Source organism: Cervus elaphus, chromosome 19, assembly GCF_910594005.1.
Source record: "Cervus elaphus chromosome 19, mCerEla1.1, whole genome shotgun sequence".
Classification (NCBI taxonomy): domain Eukaryota; kingdom Metazoa; phylum Chordata; class Mammalia; order Artiodactyla; family Cervidae; genus Cervus; species Cervus elaphus.
The window spans coordinates 9719585-9745446 of NC_057833.1; the positions used below are offsets into that span (position 1 = coordinate 9719585).

At 39.7% G+C, this 25862-nt stretch overlaps 1 protein-coding gene across 3 annotated transcripts in view; it reads right to left on the reverse strand.

The window, feature by feature from the left end:
- PLCH1 (phospholipase C eta 1) overlaps positions 1-25862 on the reverse strand; it is a 227659-nt gene that overhangs the window by 195009 nt on the left and 6788 nt on the right. For all 3 annotated transcript variants that reach the window (XM_043875364.1, XM_043875363.1, XM_043875362.1), the window contains exon 2: positions 6607-6725. In XM_043875364.1, coding sequence (XP_043731299.1) covers positions 6607-6685 — 79 coding nt within the window. In that variant the 5' untranslated portion in view covers positions 6686-6725. The remainder of the gene's footprint in view (positions 1-6606; positions 6726-25862) is intronic.

Genomic DNA, 25862 nt, shown 5'->3' on the forward strand with positions numbered 1-25862 from the left:
GCCTGGCAGGCTACAGTCTATAGGGTCACAAAGAGTCAGGAGCAACTGAGCATGCATGAGCGCACAACACCTCAATAACCAAAAGTAGCCAAAAAGTATTAATAGAATTTGCCCAAGATGTTGCAAAGATTATTTTTCAAAGTGAAAAATAAAACAGTTTTGTATATGTTAGTGTTAGTCACTTAGTTGTGTTCAACTCGTTGTGATTTCATGGTCAGTAACGCTTCAGGCTCCTCCGTCCATGGGATTTCCCAGGCAAGAATACTGGAGTGGGTTGTCACTTCCTTCTCCAGGAGATCTTCCCAACCCAGGGATCAAACCCAGGTCTCCTGCATTGCAGGCAGGTTCTTTACCATCTGAGCCACCAGGAAAGCTGTTTTATCTTTTAGTAATTGGTGAAAAATAAAACAACTTTGTGTATATGCTACAGTAAATTGAGAATGCTCAATAAATAAGTTATAAATGGAATGCCCATCATGAAGAAAGAAAAAAAGGGGGGGGGGGGAAGAGGAATAAAGATAATGAATTTTGAATTTTGATATAAAAAGCATTTCGCTGAGGCTTTGAGAATTTTCTCTGTCTCCAAGAGATCAAGGAAGACCATCACATAACCAAAAGGTTATCGAGTAAGCCTGCCTCACCAGCTCACAATAAAGTTTATGTCTAACTACATACCAGTGTCTCCTTTTGCTAAGGCCCGAATGGCGAACCCTGACTTGTCCCAAGTGAGGAATAAGCACATAGACCAGTTTGGTTGCTTTGCTGTTTTTGTTCAACTCTTTGCAACCCGATGGACTGCAGAACGCCAGGTTTCCCTGCCCCTCATCATCTGGTGGAGCTCGCTCAAACTCATGTCTATTGAGTCGATGATGGTCAGTTAATTCATAGCAAATTCCTCAAACAGCCTCTATTTAAAAGTGGCCTGAGGAGGGGAGGTGGGGAAACAAGCATTTCTTGACATTTTAACACTTAGGGAGAAGTTTAGAGGTCATCTGTCCTAAATAGCAGCATTTGCTGACATGGAAACTTGGTCCAAAGCACAAAGTTTGCAGCAACCCAGTTGGAGGTGACCCCGGCAAGAGGCCTCGCTCTCTCTGCTGGCCGTCACTGCCTCTGGCTATTTGCAAGATGCCCTTAACATCACAGACCTGTCCTCTGTGCTCTCTGCCTGAGTATGGAGCTAAAGGGGAATCCACTGGGCAAAGCTGCTTCCAAAATTAGTTCTATTAAATTTACAACACTTATATATATTATACATTCTCTCCTTTAAGGCCTTTTTTTTTTTTAACTCTTTGTCTCAATTTGTCTTTGAAATTTTTTCCATGTAGTGTTCCTCTCCAAGAAATGATACTTTTGATCTTGATGATGCCCACAATATCTTGACTATCATTACATTAGTAGGTATTCTCTATGCACTGGTATTTTTCTGGACCCAGAAGAGGATGTTTATACAGCCATTGGCTGGAAAAGCTAGGCTTTGATTCAGTAAAGTAATGATACTCTATTAAAAAAAAATAATAGTAGGTAATAATGCCCAAAACCCCTAAAGCAGGCAGGCTACTTAAGTCATAACTTGCTAATAAACTGGCCTAAATTAATGAGAACCCTAATTCACTTCTATACAACTTCATTCTCCTTGCATATTTACCAGGCAGGATCTGACAGTATGGAATTCCAGTGAGGTAAACCTCTCCACTCTTCTTCTGTGAATAAATGACATTTGTCCTAAAAACCTGTCAGTCCTTGCTACTGGTCTGCCTGTGGTCAGGAAGGACTTAGGAACACACACACACACACACAACCCAACCCCCAACCACCTCCCCCCAAAGGGACATGCTGCTTTTTGCCAGCGCAAAGGTAACTACAAATTTTACAGTCAAATAAGAATCTTACTTAGGTCGCTTTTCCAATATCACAATTATAACACGCAGTGCTAGAAATAAATATTAAGTCACCTCCAAGGTGACTTGGAGAAACTCAAATGTTTGAAAAAGTTTATGTACATTAGAAATTATATATGTTAAACAGCAAATATACTGACAATTGGTTTAAGAATCTGTGTCCTAAGTCAGAAAAAAATGAAGCAATTCATGACAGCCAAGAGAAAGAGCTGAGAATACAGGTCATTTTCAAATGAGAACAATTTACAAAAATATAAGCCATTAAAGCAAGGTTCATACTGCACAAATTATTCTTTGCCCAAGTTTTTTCTCTATATCAAACAAATTAGAAACAAAGTCCAACTAGAAAAAGCCTCTAGCAATTGGCTTCTTTGATAGGCTTATAATCCCTTTGGATTCAACAGACTCACTAAAAATCGGGGCAAAGGACAGACAATTGGGAAATTAAAATAAAAAAAAAAAAAACCTCATCATGATTCCTACCAGAGGTCTTCTCCTCAGTGACACAGAATTAAGTCAATTCAACCAGCTCATTACTGTTAGCCAGCACCCTCCATTTCCTACCTGTTCAAAATATTCTATTCCTAGGTCAGGACTGTTGCAAAAATGAGAAAAGATAAAAGACTGGACAGAAACTGAAGGTTAGTGTTACTCTTTGGTTTGTGGGATTGTGGGTAATTTTCTGCATTGTTTCCAATGAGAACTCACCTCCTCTATATTCAGAAAAGGAGGCTCTGAATGCACTTTATGAACTGTGAAACAGTATACAAATGTTACATTTTTATTTTTACTTTTATTGACTTCTATAACCCACCCGTAAGCTATGTGAGAGCTTGCAGGCGCTCAGTGGCTTTAGAGAACTCCAGAAAAACATCTACTTCTGTTTTATTGACTATGCCAAAGCCTTTGACTGTGTGGATCACAACAAACTGTGGAAAATTCTTAAAGAGATGGGAATACCAGACCACCTTATCTGCCTCCCGAGAAATCTGTATGCAGGTCAAGAAGCAACAGTTAGAACCAGACATGGAACAATGGACTGGTTCCAAATTGGGAAAGGAGTACGTCAAGGCTGTATATTGTCACCCTGCTTATTAACTGATATGCAGAGTACATCATGCAAAATGCTAGGCTAGATGAAACTCAAGTTGGAATCAAGATTGTTGGGAGAAATATCAATAACCTCAGATATGCAGATGACACCACCCTTATGGCAGAAAGTGAAGAGAAACTAAAAAGCCTCTTGATGAAAGTGAAAAGAGGAGAGTGAAAAAGCTGGCTTAAATTCAACATTCAAACAATGAAGATGATGGCATCCAGTCCCATCATTTGATGGCAAATAGATGGGAAAACAATGGAAACAGTGAGAGACTTTATTTTCTTGGGCTCCAAAATCACTGCAGATGGTGACTGCAGCCATGAAATTAAAAGACACTTGCTCCTTGGAAGAAAAGCTATGACAAACCTAGACAGCATATGAAAAAGCAGAGACATTACTTTACCGACAAAGGTCCGTCTAGTCAAGGCTATGGTTTTTCCAGTAGTCATTTATGGATGTGAGAGTTGAACCATAAAGAAAGCTAAGTGCCAAACAACTGATGTTTTTGAACTGTGGTGTTGGAGAAGACTCTTGAGAATCCCTTGGACTGAAAGGAGATCCAACCAGTCAATCCTAAAGGAAATCAGTCCTAAATATTCATTGGAAGGCCTGATGCTGAAGCTAAAACTCCAATACTTGGGCCACCTGATGCGAAGAACTGACTCACTGGAAAAGACCCTGATGCTAGAGATTGAGGGCAGGAGGAGAAGGGGACAACAGAGGATGACATGGTTGGATGGCATCACTAACTGGATGGATATGAGTTTGAGTAAGTTCCAGGAGTTGGTGATGGACAGGGAAGCCTTGTTCATGGGGTCGCAAAGAGTTGGACATGCCTGAACTACTGAACTGAGTGGCTTTAGTCATGTCCCACTCTTTGCGACCCCATGAACAATAGCCTGCCAGGCTTCTCTGTCCCTGGGACTTTCCCAGCAAAAATACTGGAGTGGGTTGCCATGCCCTCCTCCAGGAGGTCTTCCCAACCCAGATCTCCGTCATTCAAGGTGGAGTCTTTATCACTGAGCTATCAGAGCGGCCCACCTAGTCCTCATTTTAACCTGGCTCTTTTCTCCTGGGAATACTACTTAAGTATGCATATTCTAAAAGTTTCTTATCTTGCAGAGGAAATGGTTCTTTTCTGTTTATAATGAATGGGGTTTTGTTTCTTTTTGTTTGCCTTGCTTATGTAAGGAGAGTTACCAGCAGACCTGGAGAAGCTCCTCTAAAAGAAATCTGACCTTTCTAACTCAACACGTCCCGTCCCCTATCTTTTCTCAGAAATGTTTAGACGTTCTCTATAAAAATGATATCACTAGTGCTCCCTTGGCTTAAAATACACTAAGAAGCCTCACAATTCTCCCTTCAGTTAAAGAAACCCCTGTCTTCACAGGCATTACTTTTCTGCAGAGGTAAACACAGCGCAAGAGCAGAAGCATCATTCCTTCCTGAATGTGCCTTTGGCACAGAGATCCAAAACGATATTTTATACTCTCAGAAATACTTAAGGTTACTGCTTTATTACAAATGAAGAGAATCATAATTCTAATTGGTTTTAATCCTTTTAATCTTGAGAAGATTTGCTATCTCTAAATCCTCTCAAAAGAGTAATTTTTCAATGTAAGAAGGAACCAACTTATATTTTAAGTATTCTGCTGCCCCCTTGTGTATCTCACGTTTAGAGACAAGACGGCTCACGAAACACACACACATGTCATCCTCGGAAATACTTCAATGGAATCTCAGAGACCAGAACTGGAAAGAACCTAAAAAATTATGGAGAACGGCACACTCATTTCACAGAGGAGAAAACTGAGATCTGAAGGACTATATAACTTGGTCAAGATCAGATATGGTTAGTTAATAGCCGAGCAAACACTGCTGAATAGAACTCCAACCTCTCAGAATGTTAATTGCTCTATTAAAATGGAGATGGAGCCTGGAAGAAAACAGTGGGGTTCTGGAGTTAAGCAGATATGAGTTTGATTTTAGATCACCATTTTGCAACGTCCGCAAACCTCTTTCCCCATCCATAAAATGGGATGAATAATAACTATGGCAAAGGTGTTAAAAGGATTTGGTAGGACCGTGTTTCTCAAGCCATCAGCATAACTACCAACAATACAGTAATTCACTAAGTGGTAACACAACTATAAAAATACACAGAAAATTATTTTTAGGTTGTTAGAGCCTTTAGATGTCTGAACAAAGGTATTCTAAGATAACGAATGAATAAAACCTGAACTTTTTCAAAACTCGCACAAAACTTGGAAAAAGAATGCAATTTTTCTAACTCCTGTGTTTCCTTGATTATCATTTTTTATTATTATTACAAGTAAACTTGTAACAGAAAATACCACACTTTGTAACAGCAAACAAATTTGTAAATTTTTAACAGCAAACACTGTATAGAGATGATGCTAGGAACAGGGTCCTTAGATGAGGCTCACAGGAAAACAAAGCGGAACTCAGTGCCAAGGTGTTAAGTCACAATATTTTCATCTCCTTTGCTAAGAGGTCTTCACCGATACAATGCTGAGAGAGACTCAGCCTGGAACGGTAGAGGCTAAAATATTAGATCTGACTTTGCTAATAACTGGTTATGCCAACTTGGGCTGGCCTTTTCCTCTCTTCCTCCTTTTCTTGACCTGTAAATGAAGGCATCCTCTATCTAGCAAAGTTCCATAGCAAGGTGGTATAATGAACGTGAAAAAAAATGGCAAAGCATGCTTTGCCAAAGTAAAGTTTATCTTAAAGTTAATTTAAAACAATAAAAAAATACTATGTCTGCACTAACTTGAGGAAGAAAAACCAAACTGACAGAGGGGAAGGCAGCTTAGGTTAAGGCTTCTGCTCGGCAGCACTCCACTCCTCATGAAATATCTCTTCTCGATACAGTTCCACTAGCTCTTGATGGAGATCACTCCCAAAATCCTGCCAACACACGCGTCTCAACTCTTGAGTCAATTTCACCCAAGGGCATCCTGATATTAGGATTGACAGAGCTTACCCCTAACTGTCTATCAGCAGGGTAACAGCAATTCATCTTAGTTTGTCATGAAAATGACTAATGTCGACCATTCTGATTTACAGCCACACTTGTCCGCCCTGTTACATGAAAATGACTAGTGTCGACCATTCTGATTTACAGCCACACTCGTTCACCCTGTCCCGGTTACGTGCCGTGACCTGCTCCGTTCTGTACGGTGCCTGATAGAACGCACACACCAGGCTGGTTATAAGCCCTGATTGATGATCCACCAATATTAACTGAATACTACCTGTGCGTCTAGCCCCTCAAATTTCAAACATCAGAAAGGAAGGAATATGACTGGAGTTGACAGCACAGAAGAGGAGGAAAAGCCCTGACACAAACTAACTTTCAAGGTAGAAAGTGATGATGCGGTTGCGGTTGTTGCGGTGAGGCATGCCAATTCCAATTGTGGGCAAGGAGTCCTGTGGGGCTTCTCGGGTAATTTTTTCATCAGCAAGTTAACTCAGGCTCTTGGTTCAACCCAATAATTATACCACATTTGCATCCGGAGTGCTGGAATAAAAGTGCTGTCAGAAACAAAAGATCCAACTACAGGCGTAGAAAAGGCAACTCACCATGAAACGGACTGTTGTCCACCAGAAAATGCCTGCGATACTGCACACAGTTCCTTTTCTCCAAGTTCCAGTAACTCATTGTCAGGAGATTGCTGGCACAGCATCAAAACCAAATTGCCCTGTCAAGGGAAACAGAATGAGACAAAAAGTGAAGAAAGCGGCAGCCACATGCCCACACTGGCCGCCTGATGCTTTCAGGCCCCAGGCATTCGTGGACAGCACACAGCGCTCCCACCTCCTCCACACGGGGAGCTGGTACCCCCCAGGCCCCAAGAAATTCCCCCAAAGTTTTCCCACCCAGGAGAAGGTCCTTTAACACACCACCACTGGAGCTTTTTCTAATAGCGCCGTACAGGGCTCAAAGTTACCGCCGTCCTGGGGGAAAACCAATCCACTATCAGGGAACAAGTTTCAAGACTGGATTCTGTGCTCCAGGGCTCGCCCACTCAGCCAGGACTCAAGCCAGCCCATGCTGGTCGCTTTTCAGGAAAGCTCAACTGCAGGAGGGGAGGTGATAACAGAAGGGTGACTGTCATTCCCAGTTCCTGACTTTTTAAGTCAACACCATGCCAGAGGACTACATTTATGATCCGTCCATGGAGATCTTAGAAACCATAACGTGTCCATGTAGCCGGGGGTCAAGCAAACATAGTAACAAAGCTTGTCTCCTCTTCTGGACTCTCTATGGATGCCACTTAGGACCACGAGGGCCTGCCTCTGACCAGACTGAGCTTACTTGTGTAATCAGAGCCGGGTGCACAAGCAGTGGGTCTGGCTTCTCCAGAAGGTTTGCCCCTCCATGGACAGAGAAACACAGTGCTAACCAGAGCAAGGACTTGAAAGGCAGAGATCCGAGCTGATAAATTAAACCCCTCCAAAAGCTGATGTGCATAACAAGGTTCTCTTTGTTCCCAGCATTTGGCTAAAGCAACTTTTCAGAATTCCAACTCCTTTTCTGATCACAAAATAAAGCCAGGGAAAACCACGCAAGGCTGGCAGGAAAAAAACCCACAGGTGGGAAACAATTTGTCATCGGTCCTATTAAAGCAATCTAGACTTAAAGGCAGTCAGTAAGTGCAGATGAAAATAAATGACCAGAGATGTGCCTATTCATTAATGGAACCACAACTAGGAGAGGTTCCTAAAGCTCTTGCCAGCGCTTCTCCTTGGCTCCTTGATGTTCATTCTTCCTCCCTTCCCTAACCACAACCTCACCTCCCTTTTCTCTGACTCCAGGCCTAACTCCCCACTTCCTCTTACCCCACCCCCACCTGACTTCTGCAAAGGCTCAGTGGGTAAAGAATCTGCCTGTAATGCAGGAGTCATAGGAGACAAGAGTTCGATTCCTGGGTTGGGAAGATCCCCTGGAGGAGGAAAATGGCAACCCACTTCAGTATTCTTGACTGAAAAATCCCATGGACAGAGGAGTCTGGCGGGCTACAGTCCAAAGGGTCACAAAAAGCCGGGCAGAACTAAGGGACTAAGCATGTGGACACTTGGCTACACCTGGCTGCTTCTTCCACTCCCTCAGGCTGAAGATGAGTCCCACCCCACCAAGATAAAATCACCCATGCAAACAACTGTAAAATAGGTCAGAAAACAAACGATTATGGAGGCAACCCTCCCTGCCCTCTCCCCACCCAATACCCCGTACTACAAAGATTTTTTTTAAATATTCTAGTAATATAGTTAGATAAGCTCACCAATTTAAAAAAAAAAAACTCAATACTGAAATACATCAAAAATAATCCCCACTTGCCTCATTTCATGTCCGTTTCCTGGAATGATAACTTTGGCTTGGTGTGCATCATTCTAGTCTTTTTATGCATTTACTTATTTATACAATATATTCATTTCTGGGCTTCCCTGGTGGCTCAGATGGTAAAGAGTCCGCCTGCTATGAGGGTCACCTGGATTTGATCCCTGAGTTGGGAAGGTCCCCTGGAGGAGGGCATGGCAACCCACTGCAGTATTCTTACCTGGAGAATCCCCATGGACAGAGGAGCCTGGCGTGACATGGTTCACGGGGTCACAAAGTTTTGGACACGACCGAGCAACTAAGCACAACATATTCATTTCTATATACATCCACGTACTCAATTTTGCATACATGTACGCTTTATGTTTTTAGTAAGAATACCTTTTTTTACAAACTAGAAATAATTTTCAGTAATACCAGTAGTAACTATTTCCTACAAAAGTATATTCATGATTTATACTAGAAATATTTTAGGTTATCCAGAATTAAGGAGAGCTCTGTATTCATGCTAATTTTTCCTTACTAACTTGATCTTATGATTTGGTTTTTTAGTCCTTATTTTTATTTTATTCTTTTATTTATTCTTTTATTCTTTATTTCATTCTTTATTTTGCTCTCTCTGTTCACTTTTAATCCAAGTCAGATTAGTGGGATGGAAAGATGAAAAAAAAAAAGTGCATTTGTACACAGTTAAAACATACACACTCATATCTGGCCCTCATTTGGCCCTTCCTTCTAATCAGATGAAGGGAGAGATGAGGACCTTGGAGTAAGTGACTCATTTCTGCTGCTAGGGTGAGTAACAAAGGGACTTCAGGTTGTATGTTTGGATGACGAGCTCTGCTGGGTAGGTGTTTTTAAGAGGAGAGGACTCGGTTTAAATGATTAAACTAGAACACAAAGATAAGCAATTGACCACTATGGTCTCCAGGCTGCGTGTCCCCTATTTTGGCTAATTACTGGCATGTCTTAGCTCCCCTGGCATCTGTGTGCTGCTGAGGAGCAGCCAGGAAGCTGCCCCTGAGCTGCGCACACACCACAGGCCCTTGGTAAACGCGAGTGACACCTTGTCACACACCCGCTTCCTGAATTCCCTCCAGCCCGAGACTGAAGGGAGGGGCTGCCCGCTCTGGCTTCCAGAGTCAGAGCAGCTGATTTCAACACTGAGAGGGAGTGGAGCTGGAGGTGATGAATGGAGTCAGCGGGGCAGAGGCAGGGGGAGCAACCGCCATGCAACAAAGCCAACCTCAGCCACACCAGAGTTAGCTGAGCCAGGGGCCGGGTGCTCACTGAGGAAGAAGTGGCTGAAAGGGACCTCAGAAACCAGCTCAGCCAAAGCTCATACAGTGTGGCCAGAAGGAGAGCAGGTGTAACTTGCAAGACGGCACTGCGAGCTACTCAAGAAAGCTAGCAGGAACTCCAGGCTCAGCAGGCCCAAAGCAGGAGTCTTTTGAGCGTTTTGTGACCCCATCTGTGTGAACATAATGGGTGAAAATAGCTACTAAAATACACTTTCATTGATTTAATATTTGCTATTTAATATATGTTATATTTGGAACTCTAAGAACATTTAAATCTCCAATCCTTATTAAAGAATTAATAATTAATTGACGGTGGCTAAGGAATATCACATAAAGAACTGACTTATTAAAACTAGTTTCAAATTCTGCCTTTGAAACACGATTAATCTGAATTTTTTTTAGTGGATGGGAAAGTCACAGAAAATGTTTATACGTGTGTATTTATCTTTAACAATTTATGTTTATCCATTTTTAGTGCTCGAAGCAAGTAGAAAAACCAAAAAAGAACTTACATAGTGGTATCACTTATCAGCCAAAGACAATTGCCATGGATGCTGTGGTCCTTATTTCTTTTTTTAAACAAAAACTAAATTCTATTTTTTGAAGCCTTTTTTTTTCACTTGATAACTTACTAATAATATATTGTGACATTTTAGCCATATAAATGAACATACTTCTACAGAATTACATATGTGATTTGAACAAGAAATTGTAATCAACTCTACTCAAAATCTCACAACTCCAAAAACTCTAAAGCAGCAACAAGAAATAAAAGAAGTCAAGTAAGCATGCAGACAGGATTCATGTTCAGTTCATTTCAGTAGCTCAGTCATGTCTGACTCTTTGTGACCCCATGAACTGCAGCACGTCAGGCCTCCCTGTCCATCACCAACTCCCAGAGTTCACCCAAACTCATTTCCATTGAGTCGGTGATGCCATCCAACCATCTCATCCTCTGTCGTCCCCTTCTCATCAATCTTTCCCAGCATCAGGGTCTTTTCAAATGAGTCAGCTCTTCGCATCAAGTGGCCAAAGTACTGGAGTTTCAGCTTCAGCATCAGACCTTCCAATGAACACCCAGGACTGATTTCCTTTAGGATGGACTGATTTGATCTCCTTGCAGTCCAAGGGACTCTCAAGAGTCTTCTCCAACACCACAGTTCAAAAGCATCAATTCTTCAGTGCTCAGCTTTCTTCACAGTCCAACTCTCACATCCATACAAGACTACTGGGAAAACCATAGCCTTGACTAGACAGACCTTTGTTGACAAAGTAATATCTCTGCTTTTTAACATGCTGTCTCGGTTGGTCATAACTTTTCTTCCAAGGAGTAAGCATCTTTTAATTTCATGGCTGCAATCACCATCTGCAGTGATTTTGGAGCTCCCCCTCCCAAAAAATAAAGTCTGACACTGTTTCCACTGTTTCCCCATTTATTTCCCATGAAGTGATGGGACTGGATGCCATGATCTCAGTTTTCTGAATGTTGACCTTTAAGCCAACTTTTTCACTCTCCTCTTTCACTTTCATCAAGAGGCTCTTTAGTTCTTCCTCACTTTCTGCCATAAGGGTGGTGTCATCTGCATATCTGAGGTTATTGATATTTCTCTCGGCAATCTTGATTCCAGCTTGTGCTTACTCCAGCCCAGCGTTTCTCATGATGTACTCTGTATATAAGTTAAATAAGCAGGGTGACAATATACAGTCTTGACATACTCCTTTTCCTATTTGGAACCAGTCTGTTGGTCCATGTCCAGTTCTAACTGTTGCTTCCTGACCTGCAAACAGATTTCTCAAGAGGCAGGTCAGGTGGTCTGGTATTCCCATCTCTTGAAGAATTTTCCACAGTTTATTGTTCCTAAATTCATTTTATAAGTGATTAGTAACTTTTATAATCATTCTGTTAATACTTTTATTTTTGCCATTTTTCTGTATAGGTACATGACCAAAGTTGCCAGTGTCAAACTACAGGCCAGACATAAAACTACGAAAGCAGAGCACCACCAAGAAAGTAAGTAAATGTTAGTCACACAGTCATATCCAGCTCTTTTGCAACCCCATGGACTGTAGCCCATCAGGCTCCTCTGTCCGTGATAATTTTCCAGGCAAGAATCCTAGAGTAGGTAGCCATTCCCTTCTCCAGGGGATCTTCCCAACCCAGGGATCAACGCTGTGTTTGAACTGTTGGAGAAGAGAAACTTTCTTTTCTGCTGGACTCTAAGTTGTGAGGCTATGAAGTTGTGAAGCCTGGAAACCTAGAACTCCTTGCCACTACAAGAGTTAAAAAAAAAAGAAATCTATGAGACGGGATCCAACCAAGAGGAATGAAGAGAAACTTGGTCCTACTGATATTATTTAAGGCACACCTGAAGTCAGATCTCTTCCTGTACTTTTTAGGTAAATGAGCCAGTACATTCCTTTCTATGTTATGTTTACTTGTATTTAAGCCACATTGGTTTTCTGTCACTTGCATCCAAAGAGTTCTGACTGATGAACTATGTCAGCAAAGCAAAGTATCAAGAGACACCTGGCTGGCAGTCATGAGCTCGCTATTCTGGTTTCACCTCTAACAATTGACTCACAGGCAGGGGGCGGGGACCTTGGCAAGTTTTTTTAACTGGTCCTCTACGTTTCAAAAATATGACTCCGTATTTACTTGGGCTTTCCCTAAGGATATGCTGTATTCAAGTTCTTTTCACCAGTAGTAAAGGATTCCGCCAATCCCCTTGAAGTGTATTTAAGCACAGCAAACCCTGAAATCTTTTCTTTAGAATTTCCTTAGCTATTTTTACATATGAGGCAAATCTATATTACTGCTTTAACATGAGTTTTATGGAACTCAACAAACATGTTCAAGCCACTGAATGGCTTAATAAAAAGCAAACCATTCAAGTTCATATACGGTAGACAGATTTCTAACACTGTGCCAAAGGAAAAGAAGGAACAGGAGATGTTAAAAGAGAACTTTGGGGAAAGGGAATATATTTATGTTTATATGTATACTTATATTTTAAGCACAGGGATTTGTCTACTATATATTGACTATCTCCACTTCTTCATCTACTGTGACTGATACATCACAGCCCATTCTCCTCTGGCATCCCTCTTCCATAAAAACCAACACTTCTACTCCCATTCCTTTACATTCTTTCTTTCTTAAAAATATATTATTTAAAATAAAATTGTATTATAAAAGAAAAAATATATATATTATTTGTAAATCATTTTATGGTTTATACAATATTTCCATTTATATCTTGTCTTTTAAAAAATGATCTTTATGGCAGCCCTGTCAGTCATGTATTATAAGCATGAGTTCAAAGAGCTTAATAGGTTGCAAATTCATGTCTTCTGACTCCCAAAGCCACTGACCTAATCCCAAGGTTACACTGTATCCAGTCGTGTTTCCTCCCTGACCTCTGCTCCGCTATGAAAGAGTCTAGAGTTGTATTACTCATGATTAATCAGATTAATTCTTCCCACCTCCACCATTCAATCCAACTCTACTATGGGCCAGCCAGTGAAGGAGAAGAGCCAGGAGAAGGGGAGGAGATGACTAGATGAAACATGACTTACTAACAAAATACCTACCTTGTCCCTCCATCCAGGAGCCTTTTGAGTGTATAGATTGGAGGGGATCAGAGCCAAGTATCAGTCCTTTGAGAATCAAATAGTGGAAGGTTTCTTTGCAATGAAATCTGAGTGAGTTACTTGGACCAAGTTCAGAAACACCAAGGCCAAATTTTTGAGCCAGAAATCATTGTGAAAACTGTCTGAGGGGCTCATGTGTTTTCCAAATTGCTAACAACAGGGAAGAAGGCTCCAGCCAGAAATTAAAACGTGTAAACACACCCTGTTGTTGGAAAAGGAGGAACTAGTCCGTGAAAGGTAGTAAGACATGAGAGACAATGGAAAAATGTCTGGCTGTCAAGAGGCCAGGGTTGCAACCCAGTTGATCCTCTGACTAAACAGTGTCAGGTAAATCTCTTCACTCCCCTGTGCCTGGCCTGCCTCATCCATGGAACAAAACAGGGGTGGTGATGAGTGAGATGCTCTCTCAGAGCTTCCAAACTTAATATTCTACTTAATAAGGGCTGTCGGCAACTCCCACCCCCCCCCCACTAATATCCCCAGCCATACAGCTTTAATTATAAATTAAAATAGCCCTGAGAAACCACGGAGTTAATTCCCATTAGTATAGCCTTTAACTCAAATGGAGGAATGATTTCCTTCTCCTTAAGCCTTGCTGAGGGACAAAAGACATAATTAATCCGCTCTGACAGCAATATTCATAGAACGAGAAGCCCTGAGGAACAGGAAGGCAGCAGGAAAAAGGTCCCCAAACTGCGTCCTGCACCTCATAGCCTCTGACACAACACTCCTGGGAATTTCTACACCAAGGTCTCCCTAAAGGTTGAGAATTCAAACTCAGTCCAGTTAAAAGCTACGATTTCAGAGACAGCTCTGCTTCTCTTGTTTCTCCACTAATTTTGAGACCCCCCCCCCAAAAAAAAATCAAAAGAATTACATAGTGCAGGGATGGGGTGGGAGGGGCCACAGCTCCCGTCCCCTGGCCAGGCCTAGACTAACAGGTTCTGAAACAGCTCAGACGCCTGGCTCAGGGGGGCCCCACTCCACAGACGGCTTGTCACTGTCCTCCCCTCCCCCCTCATAAGCACCCTCCCCCCACTTCCCACGGGTTTCCAAGCACTGCCTCACTGGTTGTTACAGGGCTCTGCAAACAGCCTAATTCCATAGCTAGCCCCCTCCCAGCTATGTACACACAGGGAAAGAAATAAAAGACTACTTTGTTCATTTTATAAGGCTCACAGGGACATCACTAAACCCCAAGTTCTCCCTCTGTTTTCTTTTCTTTGAAGCAATGAGGAGCTGCAAATGCTCTGAGCTAAGTTGAGCAGTGAGCTACGATCACTCTCCAAAGACATGGGATGCTTCATGTGAACGGACTGGTTTCAAGTATACAATATGTATCCAGTGCTTCACAGAGTTCATACCTTTTGGTTCAAGAATTCAGCTGCTGGAAATATATCAAAAAGAAGTCACTAAAAATACAGACAAAAACGTATACATGAGAAAATATTCATTGCATCATTTTTCATGATGCAGAAAACATAGAACACTAAATAGCCAGCTATTAGGGTAGCATCAATATAGGATAGATATTAACACTTCTGTTTGCAAAAAACTTTGTAAGGGAGCATGGAAAATGCTCATGATGCAATGTAAAAAAATGGGATACAGTATGATATAAAGCCATCAAAAGCAATATTGCATAGAATAATGGATCTTGATCTTAACAAGTAACAAAGTACATTTAATATTTTACCATTAAGTGTAATGTTTGCCATATGTTATTTGTAAATATTCTTTATTGTGTTAAGAAAACTCCCTCTATTCCAATTTTCTGAACTTTTGCATAATTTGATATGAAACATTTTAAGACATTTTCTATCTACTTAATATCATGTGTCATGTCCAACTCTTTGCAACCCCATGGACTGTAACCCAACAGGCTCCTCTGTTCATGGAATTCTCAAGGCAAGAATACTGGAGTGGGTAGCCATTCCCTTCTACAGGGGAAATTCCCAACTCAGGGATCAACCCTGTGTCTCCTGCATTGCAGGCATATTCTTTACCATCTGAGCCATCAGTGAAGTCTTCATTAATCTGTTAATATGAATTTTCCAATATTAGATCAACCCTGCAATTCCAAGATAAAACCAAATTGTTTACCATGTATTACCTTTTCAACACATTGCTGGATTTGGCCTGCTCAGGTTTTATGATTGTTACATGTATATTTCTAAGTAAGTTTGTACTATAATTTCCATTTCTTCTCTTGTTCTTGACAAATTTTTATGTTGAGGTTATCATAGCTTCAAAAATGCATTTCTATTCCCTGGAATGATTTATGCAAGTTTGAAATTATTTGAGTGCTTGGTAGAACTTGATCATAAACCCATCTAAATCTATACCTTACTTTATGGAGAAATATTTAATGAATGGCTTATTTAAAAATTAAGAACTATTCAGCCTATTTTTTCTAGTTTTGGTAAGTTATATTTGTCTAAAAATATATTCATTTCCTCTAAGCTTTCAAATGTTTTAGCATCATGTAGTTCATAATATTTTTTAATATCTACAACATCTGCTTTTCCACTCCTAATATTGCTTAGGAATACTGTGCCTCTTTTTCCTTTTGAAATTGATCTCACCAGGTGTTAATCAACATTACTAGCTTTTACCAAGAACTGAATTGTATCATTTTTGATCCTCTCCATTGAATAATGGAATTATTTCCTTCTATCTGTTTTCTCTATTTTGCATCTTTTTTAACTCTTCAACGTCTAGCTAATTTTCAGGCTTTCTTTTTTTCTAATTTTAACATTTATACAAGCTTTAGCTGCTTACCCCACCGCACGTCTTGACCCATCATATTTTTGTCATCATCCAGTTAAAAATAGGTTCTGATTTCCACTGCAAATTCTTTGATCCAAGGGTCATTTTGAAACATATTCCTATAATTATTCATAGTCGCTGTTTATTATCAGTATCTAGTTTAACTACATTGTGGTCACAGATCTGGTCTGGATGAAATCATTCATCACTCGCTGTTAAGACTTGCTTGATGACCAAGTTTGAGGTCACTTTTTATAAGTGTTCTTCATGTGCTTGAAAATGTGCATTCTGTGGTTTTGAGATGCAATGCCTTCACATGTCTATCAGCTCAAACTTAGTAACTGTATAGCTCAAATATTGTATGTGGTAGCTGATCTTTCCCCTCTTTATCAAGTACTGATGAAGTACATTACAATATCACTGGGAATATATGTGTTTCCCATTGCAGTTCTCTCAATTTTTCTATAACATGCATAATATACATTGAGACCACGTTATAAGATGCAGAAAAGTTTTTTCTGATGAGTTCAAACTTTTGAACCAATATCACATTCTTTTATCTCTAAAAATGCTTTTTTGATAGTCTGTTTCATCAGATGTCAGAATTGCCATCTTTTAGTTTATAATTACCTATTTACCTTTCTGTATCCTCATGTTTTAGACACATCTTTTATAAATAGCAAATAGCTAAATTTTCATCTAGTCTAACAATCTTTGATTTCTTTATAGTTGCTAATACATTTCATTTTACTTCTACATCTTATTTTGTGTTTGCTACTTGTCTTGCCTATTCTCTCTCTCAACTTTCTTGCCTTCATGTTTAATAGTTTTCTCATTTCAATTTCCCCTTTAGTTAGAAAGTTATTCATTCTTTTACTAAAGTTTAGTGGTTGCCTTAGAAATTTTAACACGTACACTTTATCTATCAAAATAAAAATTTAATCTATCTTTAACCTCCTCCCAAACTATACAGAAACTTTGGAAAGACTCCTTTTGTTTCTTCAACTTAAGTCACTTCCTTTATCTAGCTTCCACTAAAGACATTATTATCGCCTTACATACAGTCAATGTGTATTTTACTTAAAATTTTCCTTTTCTTTGTTCTTCACTTCTTGTTTCTGAAACCTTCCATCTGGTAATAATTTTCTTCTGCCTGAAATGTATCCTTTTTGTGAGGATCTGCTAGAACCCTAGGGATTTCTTTTTTTAAGTCTGAAAGTCTTTGTCTTTGTTTTTTAAAGATATCTTTAATGGAAACTGAATACTAGGCTGATAATTAATATCTATGGGGCATAAAATTTAATATTCTACTGGTCTTCTGGCTTCTATTGCCGCACTATCAGGATAATTTGTCATGTCTTTAAAAATAAGCTGCCTCTTCTCTCTGACCTTGCTTAATATCTTCTCTTTATCTTTTGTGTTCTGCAATTTAATTATATTTTATCTCTGTGTGGATTTTTTTTCCTTATCCTGAATGGAATTCAGATGACTTCATGAATATGTTCAAGTGATGCTTTTTGCCAGTCCTTGAGAAGACTCAGTCATTACCTGTTTAAAATGTAGCCTCTCCTCATTTTCTTTCTGCTTCTGAAATTATAATTAAACTTACCTTGAGTCTGAATTCTGTATCTTCCACATTGATGAACCTTTCTTTTGGGATTTACATTTGCTTTGCTTCTCTGTTGCCACTAGAAAATTATCTTCAGATCTATCATTCAGCTGACAATTTCCCTGTTCAGATTGGATTAATCTGTTGTTAAATCCATTCACTGAGTTCTTTCTTTTTTTTTTTTTAATAATTTTATTTATTTTTGGCTGTGCTGGGTCGTCACTGCTGCATAGGCTTGTTGTAGTGTTGCGTCGAGCAAGGGCTATTCTCTAGTTGCGGTGTGCAGGCTTCTCACTGCGGGGACTTCTCTTGCTGCAGAGCATGGGCTCTAGGGTGTATGGGCTTCAGTAGTTGCTCTATAGCACAGGCTCAGTAGTTAGGGCACACAGGTTTAGTTGCCCCACAGCATGTGGAATCTTCCCGAACCAGGGATCAAATCTGTGTCTCCTGCATTGGCAGGCAAATTCTTTACCACTGAGCCACCAGGGAAGTCTCCTCTTTTCTTTTCCCAAGTTCTATTTGGTCCTTTCTCAGATCAGCTTGGTTAATCTTTAAAGTTTCTGTTTCTCAGCTCATACCTTGTGTTAAGCGATTTTTCTTTTTTTTTTTTTCAAACTATGAGATGCTTATTTTCCTTCTAATTTCATTGATGGGGATTCTTTGAAGTTTAGGGTAAAAATAGATTCCTCCAAAAGAAAGGAAAAACTGGTCCCTCAGTACCAGGGACACTTGCAGTGTAGGAATTCCTTAAAAGTTTTCATCTTGAGGTTTTTCTGACCACTTAGTTATTGTGATTCTGGATGCAAATCTGTTTCAGAGCTGACTCAGAACCACAAATTCTCAGGACCAAATAATCAGGATCTGCTCAGAACCAAGATTATTGATAAGTGATTTTCCTTATAGACATAGGGTTAGAAAGAAGGTTTGTTGTTTAGTCAGTAAGTCATGTCCAGCTCTTTGCAACCCCATGAACTATATATAGCCCACCAGGCTCCTCTGTCCATGGGATTGCCCAGGCAAGAATACTGGAGTGTGTTGCCATTTCCTTCTCCAGGGGATCTTCCTGACCCAGGGATCGAACCCACGTTTCCTGCATTGGCAGGTGGATTCTTTATCACTGAGCCATCCAGGAAGACCAGAAAGAAAAAAGGTAGATAATTTTTTTTAATTCTCATTCATCTTTCCAAAGAGTGAGAAGCCCCTTGAAGTCCTAGGTTTAAGACCAAAGGGTCCCTCCTAGACATCTTACTTTATCTCTTGTCCCCTGTGCCTTCAGGCCATGAAAGGAGAAGTTCAAGTTAACCTGGTTTGGCAACTGTCCTCAAGGCAAAAAGCCAGCTTCGGTGCTCAGGAGACCCCTCCCCAATTAGCATCTGGCCTGAATAGCCATTACTTTCTTATAGAGTATTGCACTTAAGAAAATAATCTTTCTATTGTACCCAACATTTTCAAATTGTTTCATCAGGAGTATTGATGAATTCTATTGTGAGAAACAGAATTCAACCCTGGAGATTTCACATTCAAAGCCACAGAACCTTGAAGTCTGACAGCCGAATCAGAACCTGATCTAACCCAAAAGCATATTAGCTCAGGACCTGCTACTTTGTAATAATATCTGCTGATACTTTTAGCACTTTCTATGAGCCAAATATATTGATAAATGTTTCACAAGTATTATTTTTTTCATCTTTACAGTGATCCTAAGGGCTAGGTAAAATTATTACCCCATTTTACAGATAGAGAACCTGAAGCACAGAGAAGTAATTACCCTTAGGTAATTACCCACAGTTAAGTGACAGCATTAGTATGTGGCCTAAATAAAAACTTCAACGATTACACTCTTAAGATCTATGTAATTTTACTCAATAAATAATGAAGAGGAAGAGAGAAAAAGGCAGTAAGAGAAAGGAAGAGAATACACTACTAGGTATGGCAGAGTCAGTAATAGGATCCAGACTTTTCAATGTACAGTTCAGTTCAGTTCAGTCACTCAGTCATGTCCGACTTTTTGCGACCCCATGAATCGCAGCTCACAAGGCCTCCCTGTCTATCACCAACTCCCGGGGCTTACTCAAACCCATGCCCATCGAGTCAGTGATGTCATTCAACCATCTCATCCTCTGTCATCCCCTTCTCCTCCTGCCCCCAATCCCTCCCAGCATCTGGGTCTTTTCCAATGAGTCAACTCTTTGCATGAGGTGGCCAAGTATTGGAGTTTCAGCTTCAGCATCAGTCCTTCCAATGAACACCCAGGACTGATCTCCTTGCTCTCCGAGGGACTCTCAAGAGTCTTCTCCAACACTACAGTTCAAAAGCATCGATTCTTTGGCGCTCAGCTTTCTTCACAGTTCCTATGCTCATGTCACGGTTGAGATATTTTCATCTTTTTAAAAATACATTCTTTAATTTTAAAAGTAGATACAAAGTACAGATTGGAAATTAAAACCACACTAAAAGAAAAAAAAAAAACACCCAAAGGAATGACTGTTAGGTAATTAGATTTCGACTCTCAGTGGCTGCCAGTATCAAAATCCAGCCCAATATTAATACCTTTGATCATATTTGAAGACTATTCCTGATGACACACTAATAGCAAACATTTTTTTGGTCACAATTCTAATTTCATCTACTTCTATCCAGGTCTAACATTGGGAAAAAAAAAAAAAAAACCTTGATTTATACTGGTTATCTCTAAACCAGTGATTTCCACAGTTTTTAAAAACTAGAGAAGGACTTCAGAATAGCTCTACTCCTAATTCCTTCATATATAAGGATGTCCAAAATTCAGTCTCAGAAATGGCAACCCCCGGAGAAGAGCAGATCTCCCACCTTTCCCAAGTTCATCTCATCCTTTCCCCTATCCACTTGCCCACCCACCAGTGAGAAAGAGAGCTTATCACAGAGGATGTACTGGATTCGCATCTTTGCCTGCTTTCCCTACCCCTTCCACTCAGCATTAAATACATGCAGTTCCAACAAGCGATCTGCCTTTAATTGAGCAATTAATTACCTCCAGTTAATACCTTCTTTCCTTCCCAATCACACAGCAGGGTAAGTAGGGGAAGTGGCCCCTGATCTGTGCTTAAAAACAGGAGTTCAGGACCCCTTAAAGTGCAAAAAGCTACAGTCAAACCAATTTATGAATTAAATAGCCCACAAGTATGCTCTGAGCCATACTAAGGTGCTATAAATATTGAGGGGATGGAGAGATGTCCCAGTCATCAAGAAACTAATGATGAGATGGGAGAATAATAGATAAACCAAAAAAATTTAAGTAAAACATACACAGAAAAAAGCAGAATACGTGATACCTGGCCAATGAAGCATTCTGTAATGGTTCAAAGAAAAGAAACCAAGGGTGTCAGGAAAGAGTTCCTGTAGGGTGGGAGGATAGAGCTAGATGTCAAAAGATCAGTAGGTTTAAAAGAGGAAATATGAGAAGGGAAGGGAGTGGGAAGGGTAGTATAGTGGGAAGGCACTGTAAATGCCCCAAATACTGCTCTCAGTTATCAAAGTAAAAATAACTAATGAACATTGTTAATATGCTGTTTAAATATAATGTGATATAACAAAGTACATACAACGATACTGGCAAAAATAACATACCATCAAGGATGCTTAAACATAACTTATCCAGAATCTAAATCCTGAGATTGACCTCACCTCTCTTTAAAAGGCTAGTAGTGATCATAAAGGGCCCTCCTGGTGGCTCAGTGGTAAAGAATCTGCCTAAAATTCAGGAGACGCCGTTTGATTCCTGGGTGAGGAAGATCCCCTGGAGAAGGAAATGGCAACCCACTCCAGTATTCTTGCCTAGAAAATCCCATGGACAGAGGCACCTAGTGGGCTACAGTCCATGGGGTTGCAAAAGAGACAAGACTTAGTGACTAAGCAATAGGACAGCAGTGATCATAAAGACTAATTTTACAAAGATTTTAGCCTAAGATAATAAGGGTAAAGACTTAGAGTTTAATTTCTCTAAAGCCAAAGATGTTAACCTTCTAGATGTTCAATAGAGAACTTATATCAATGCAAATATTAGGACATCAAAAATTGTAAAAGGAAAGGTTAAAGGTCCTCAAAGCAGTAAAGAACAAGATGGGATAGTAAACCTAATTTGATTATAAAAATTTTCAAGCTCAAAAGAACATCAAAAAATCTAGCCAAATGTTTTAAATTTTGGAAACTCAGTATTGTTTTTCATGTGCTGAATTCTTAATTATTAAGAAGCTCTGAGGAAAAAATCTGAAGCTGATGTAGTTAGCCCAAGTTAAATGCATCTAACATACTTCCTGGTCAAGCTTATAAGTATTTGATTCCTTAAATCTAACTAATAAACAGCTTGTCCAAAGTTGCCATCTGAAGAAAGGTGTCATAGAAAGCATTAACAAGGCAAAATAGGGAAATAAAACCAAACACTATTACAAATCCCTCAAATGAAATTTATAGTGTGGTGATGCTGAAGCTGAAACTCCAATACTCTGGCCACCTCCTGCAAAGAGTTGACTCATTGGAAAAGACCCTGATGCTGGGAGGGATTGGGGGCAGGAGGAGAAGGGGATGACAGAGGATGAGATGGTTGGATGGCATCACCGACTTGATGCACCTGAGTTAGAGTAAACTCTGGGAGTTGGTGATAGACAGGGAGGCCTGGTGAGCTGCGATTCATGGGGTCGCAAAGAGTCGGACATGACTGAACTGCTTTTTCCTTAAATTAGTACAAACAAGGTTTTAGACACAGCAACTAACTCCTGATTGTCACTGGCCTGTATGTCTTCTCCTATTATATTCTCCTGCATAATTTCCTTCCCTTGAATATCTAATACGTTCACACTAAAATCATGGGAACCAGAGTGAGGCACAATGTTCTTGTAGCCAGGGCTTGGTTCCCTGCCACCCTCAGAATTCTCCATTATTCCTACAGCGTCTCATCCAGGGAAGAGCAGGGATCTCTTGAGTGTCCAAACAAACAGCAGCTGAACCCACCGAAGTCTGAACGCTCACCTCTTCTTTTTTGCTTCAGTAATGCTAGGACACAAGAACCTGTGCAGCCACAAACGACAATAAGGAATTCAAGTGAGCTTCCAAACCAGGGAGTGGTAACAAGCAGAGCCACTGCCGAGCCTATTGTTGACACCATCCTGCCAGGACTGGAGCTGCTCTCAGATATCGAAGATATCAACTCTCCCAGACCTGGGGAGAGGAGTGAAATTTTGAGGCTTGGAAGGAAGTGTGAAAAGCAACTAAATGCTTATCATTTAAGAAAAGTAAATGTGCTGACTCTGCTCCTCTATGAGGCAGTGATCAGAAACCTATTCATTTGCTTCTTCAAAACTGACTTTTTTCATCTATAATAGGGAGAATGAAGTGACACTTTCTACTCTGAGACTCTGCTCAAAATGGAAATTTGCAAAGTCACCCATAAGTGAATATGAGAAAAGCAAGTTTTATCTATAACAAGATGGTAATTTTTTCCCTATCAGATTAGCAAAAATCAAAAAGTGTGATGACAAACTGTTGGTGAGCATGTGGAAAAATCATCACGTGATACATTTCTGACAAGAACAAAAACTGTATAAATTCCATCAAAGTTGATTTGACATTATTCGTCAAAGTTACAAATGTGTATACCTTTGGTTTAGCAATCCCACTTCCAAAAATATATTCTACAGCCATACTTGAGCATGCAGAGTATATACAAGCTTATTTACTACATCACTGTTTTCAAAAGTTCAGAAACAACCTAATTGTGCATTAATCTGGTTAAATTTAATATACCCATACATTGGAAAATATGTAGCCATTAAAAAGAAATCCAGAATAGCCAACACAATATTCAACAAAGTTGGAAGACTGAAACAATCCAACTCAAGACTTACTCTAAAGCTACAGTAATCAGGACGGTGGTATTGAAGAAAGAGTAAATGAATAAATCAATGGAACAGAACAGATAGCCCAGAAACAGACCCACATAAATGGAAATCAACTGATCTTTTACAAATAAACAAAGGCAATAGCATGAAACAATTTTCAACAAATGGTGCTGGAACAACTGAACATCCCTATGCAAAAAAATAAATAAATAAATAAATTTAACCATACCCTTCACAGAAATTAACTCAAAATGAATCACAAACCTAAATTTCAAACACAAAAACTAGATAGATAACATAGGGGAAAAAAATCTATATGATCTTGGGCGTGGTGGTGATTCTTTAGATAAACACCCAAGGGATGATACACGAAACAAAGAATTGATAAGCAGAACTTCATTAAAATTTAAAACAATGCCAAACGAATTAGAAGACAAGCCACAGACTGGGAGAGAATATTTGCAAGACATTTAATAAAAGATTTATTCAAAATATACACAGAATGCTTAAAACACACACACACACAAAATGGAATTAAAAAACGGACCAGAAACCTGGACACCTCACCAAAGACAGAGAGATGGCAAAGAAGCATTTGAAAGGATGTTCTTTTCATCATATGTCATCAGGAAATGCAAATTAAAACATGCTCTTTTCATCATATGTCATCAGGAAATGCAAATTAAAACAATGAGATGCCACCATACCCCTTGAGAATGGCCAAAATCCAGCTAACACACCAAATGCTGGTGAGCATGTGGAGCAATAGGAGTTCACCTTCACTGCTGGTGGAAATGAAAAATGGTACAGCCACCCTGGAAGACAGTTTGAGTTTCTTACAAAACATATTCTTACATACAATCCAGCAATTGTGCTCTTTGGTATTGTCAACTCTCAAAGGAGTTGACAACTTATGTCCACACAAAAACCTGCACATAAGTGTGTAGAGCAACTTTATTTATAATTACCAAAACTTGGAAGTAATCAAGATATTCTGCAATAGATGGATGGATAAACTGATACACGTAGACAGTGGAATATTATTTGGCACTAAAAAGACATGAGCTATCAAGCCTTGGAGGAATCCTTTCACATTACTAAGAGAAAAAAGGCCAGTCTGAAAAGGTTACATACTGTGATACCAACTATAGGACATTCTGATAAAGGCAAAACTAACAAGACAAGGAAAAGGTCAGTGATTGGTAGGGGCTGAAGGGTGAGAGAGAGCTGAACAAGCAGAGCATGACATTTTTAGGGCAGTGAAAACACAGTGTATGACATCATAGTGATGGATACAGGTCATTACACATGTGTCCAAACCCACAGAATGCACACCACCAAGAGTTAACTATGATGTAAACCATGTGCTCTAGATGACTATGATGTCTCAGTGTAGGTTCATCAGTCATAACCGCTCTGGTAGGGATGTTGGTAATGGGGAGTCTATGCACTGGGTGGGGGTAGGGAATACATGGGAAAGTCTATACCTTCCCTTCAATTTTGCTGGGACCCTAAAACTGCCATTTTAAAGTATGCTATTAATAAAAAGGGAACTTCCCTGGTGGTCCAGTGGTTAAGACTCCACACTCTCAACACCAGGTGTGTGGGTTCCACCCCTGGTTGGGGAAACTAAGATCTCACATGTCATATGGTGTGGCCAAAAAATAACTAAAATTAAGTAAAAAGAAAAAAAATTAAGAAGCCCTATATGCTGATATGGAATGACATACAATATATATTATTACAGTAAAAAAAAAAAAGCAGATTCATATGGATGGTGCATTACCATTTGATTTCTGAAAGAAGGCAAAAAGCATCTATATGCATCCATATGCTTATATATATATATATATATATATATTAAAAATACAGAAGAAACCAATAACTATTGGTCTATTAAAGAAATAACTGGATGGCTGAAGGACAGAGGTTAGAGAATTTTCACTAAATTCCCTTTTAGGTTTAAAAAATTTAAACATGAGAATGTATGATCTATTCAGTTATTCTTTTCTAGCAAAAGTAACAGAGTAATAAGAATTCTGTGAGGAAAGGATGTCTTATTACCTTCAGTTTTCAACAAGGAATTTTCAAAAGTGTTGAGAACTGACCCTGACTTGAGTGTTTTGCTTTTGATTGAAACTTGGACACTAAATAATACATTTCACACTTCTCTTTTGATGAGTGAAAAAGAAGTGGGTACACAGTTTTGTGGTCTCTCTCTTCCAAGACTGTACTTTCAAGATTTATCCAGTAAACAGAAAACTACTTCCAATTCACAACCTATTTCAAAAAGA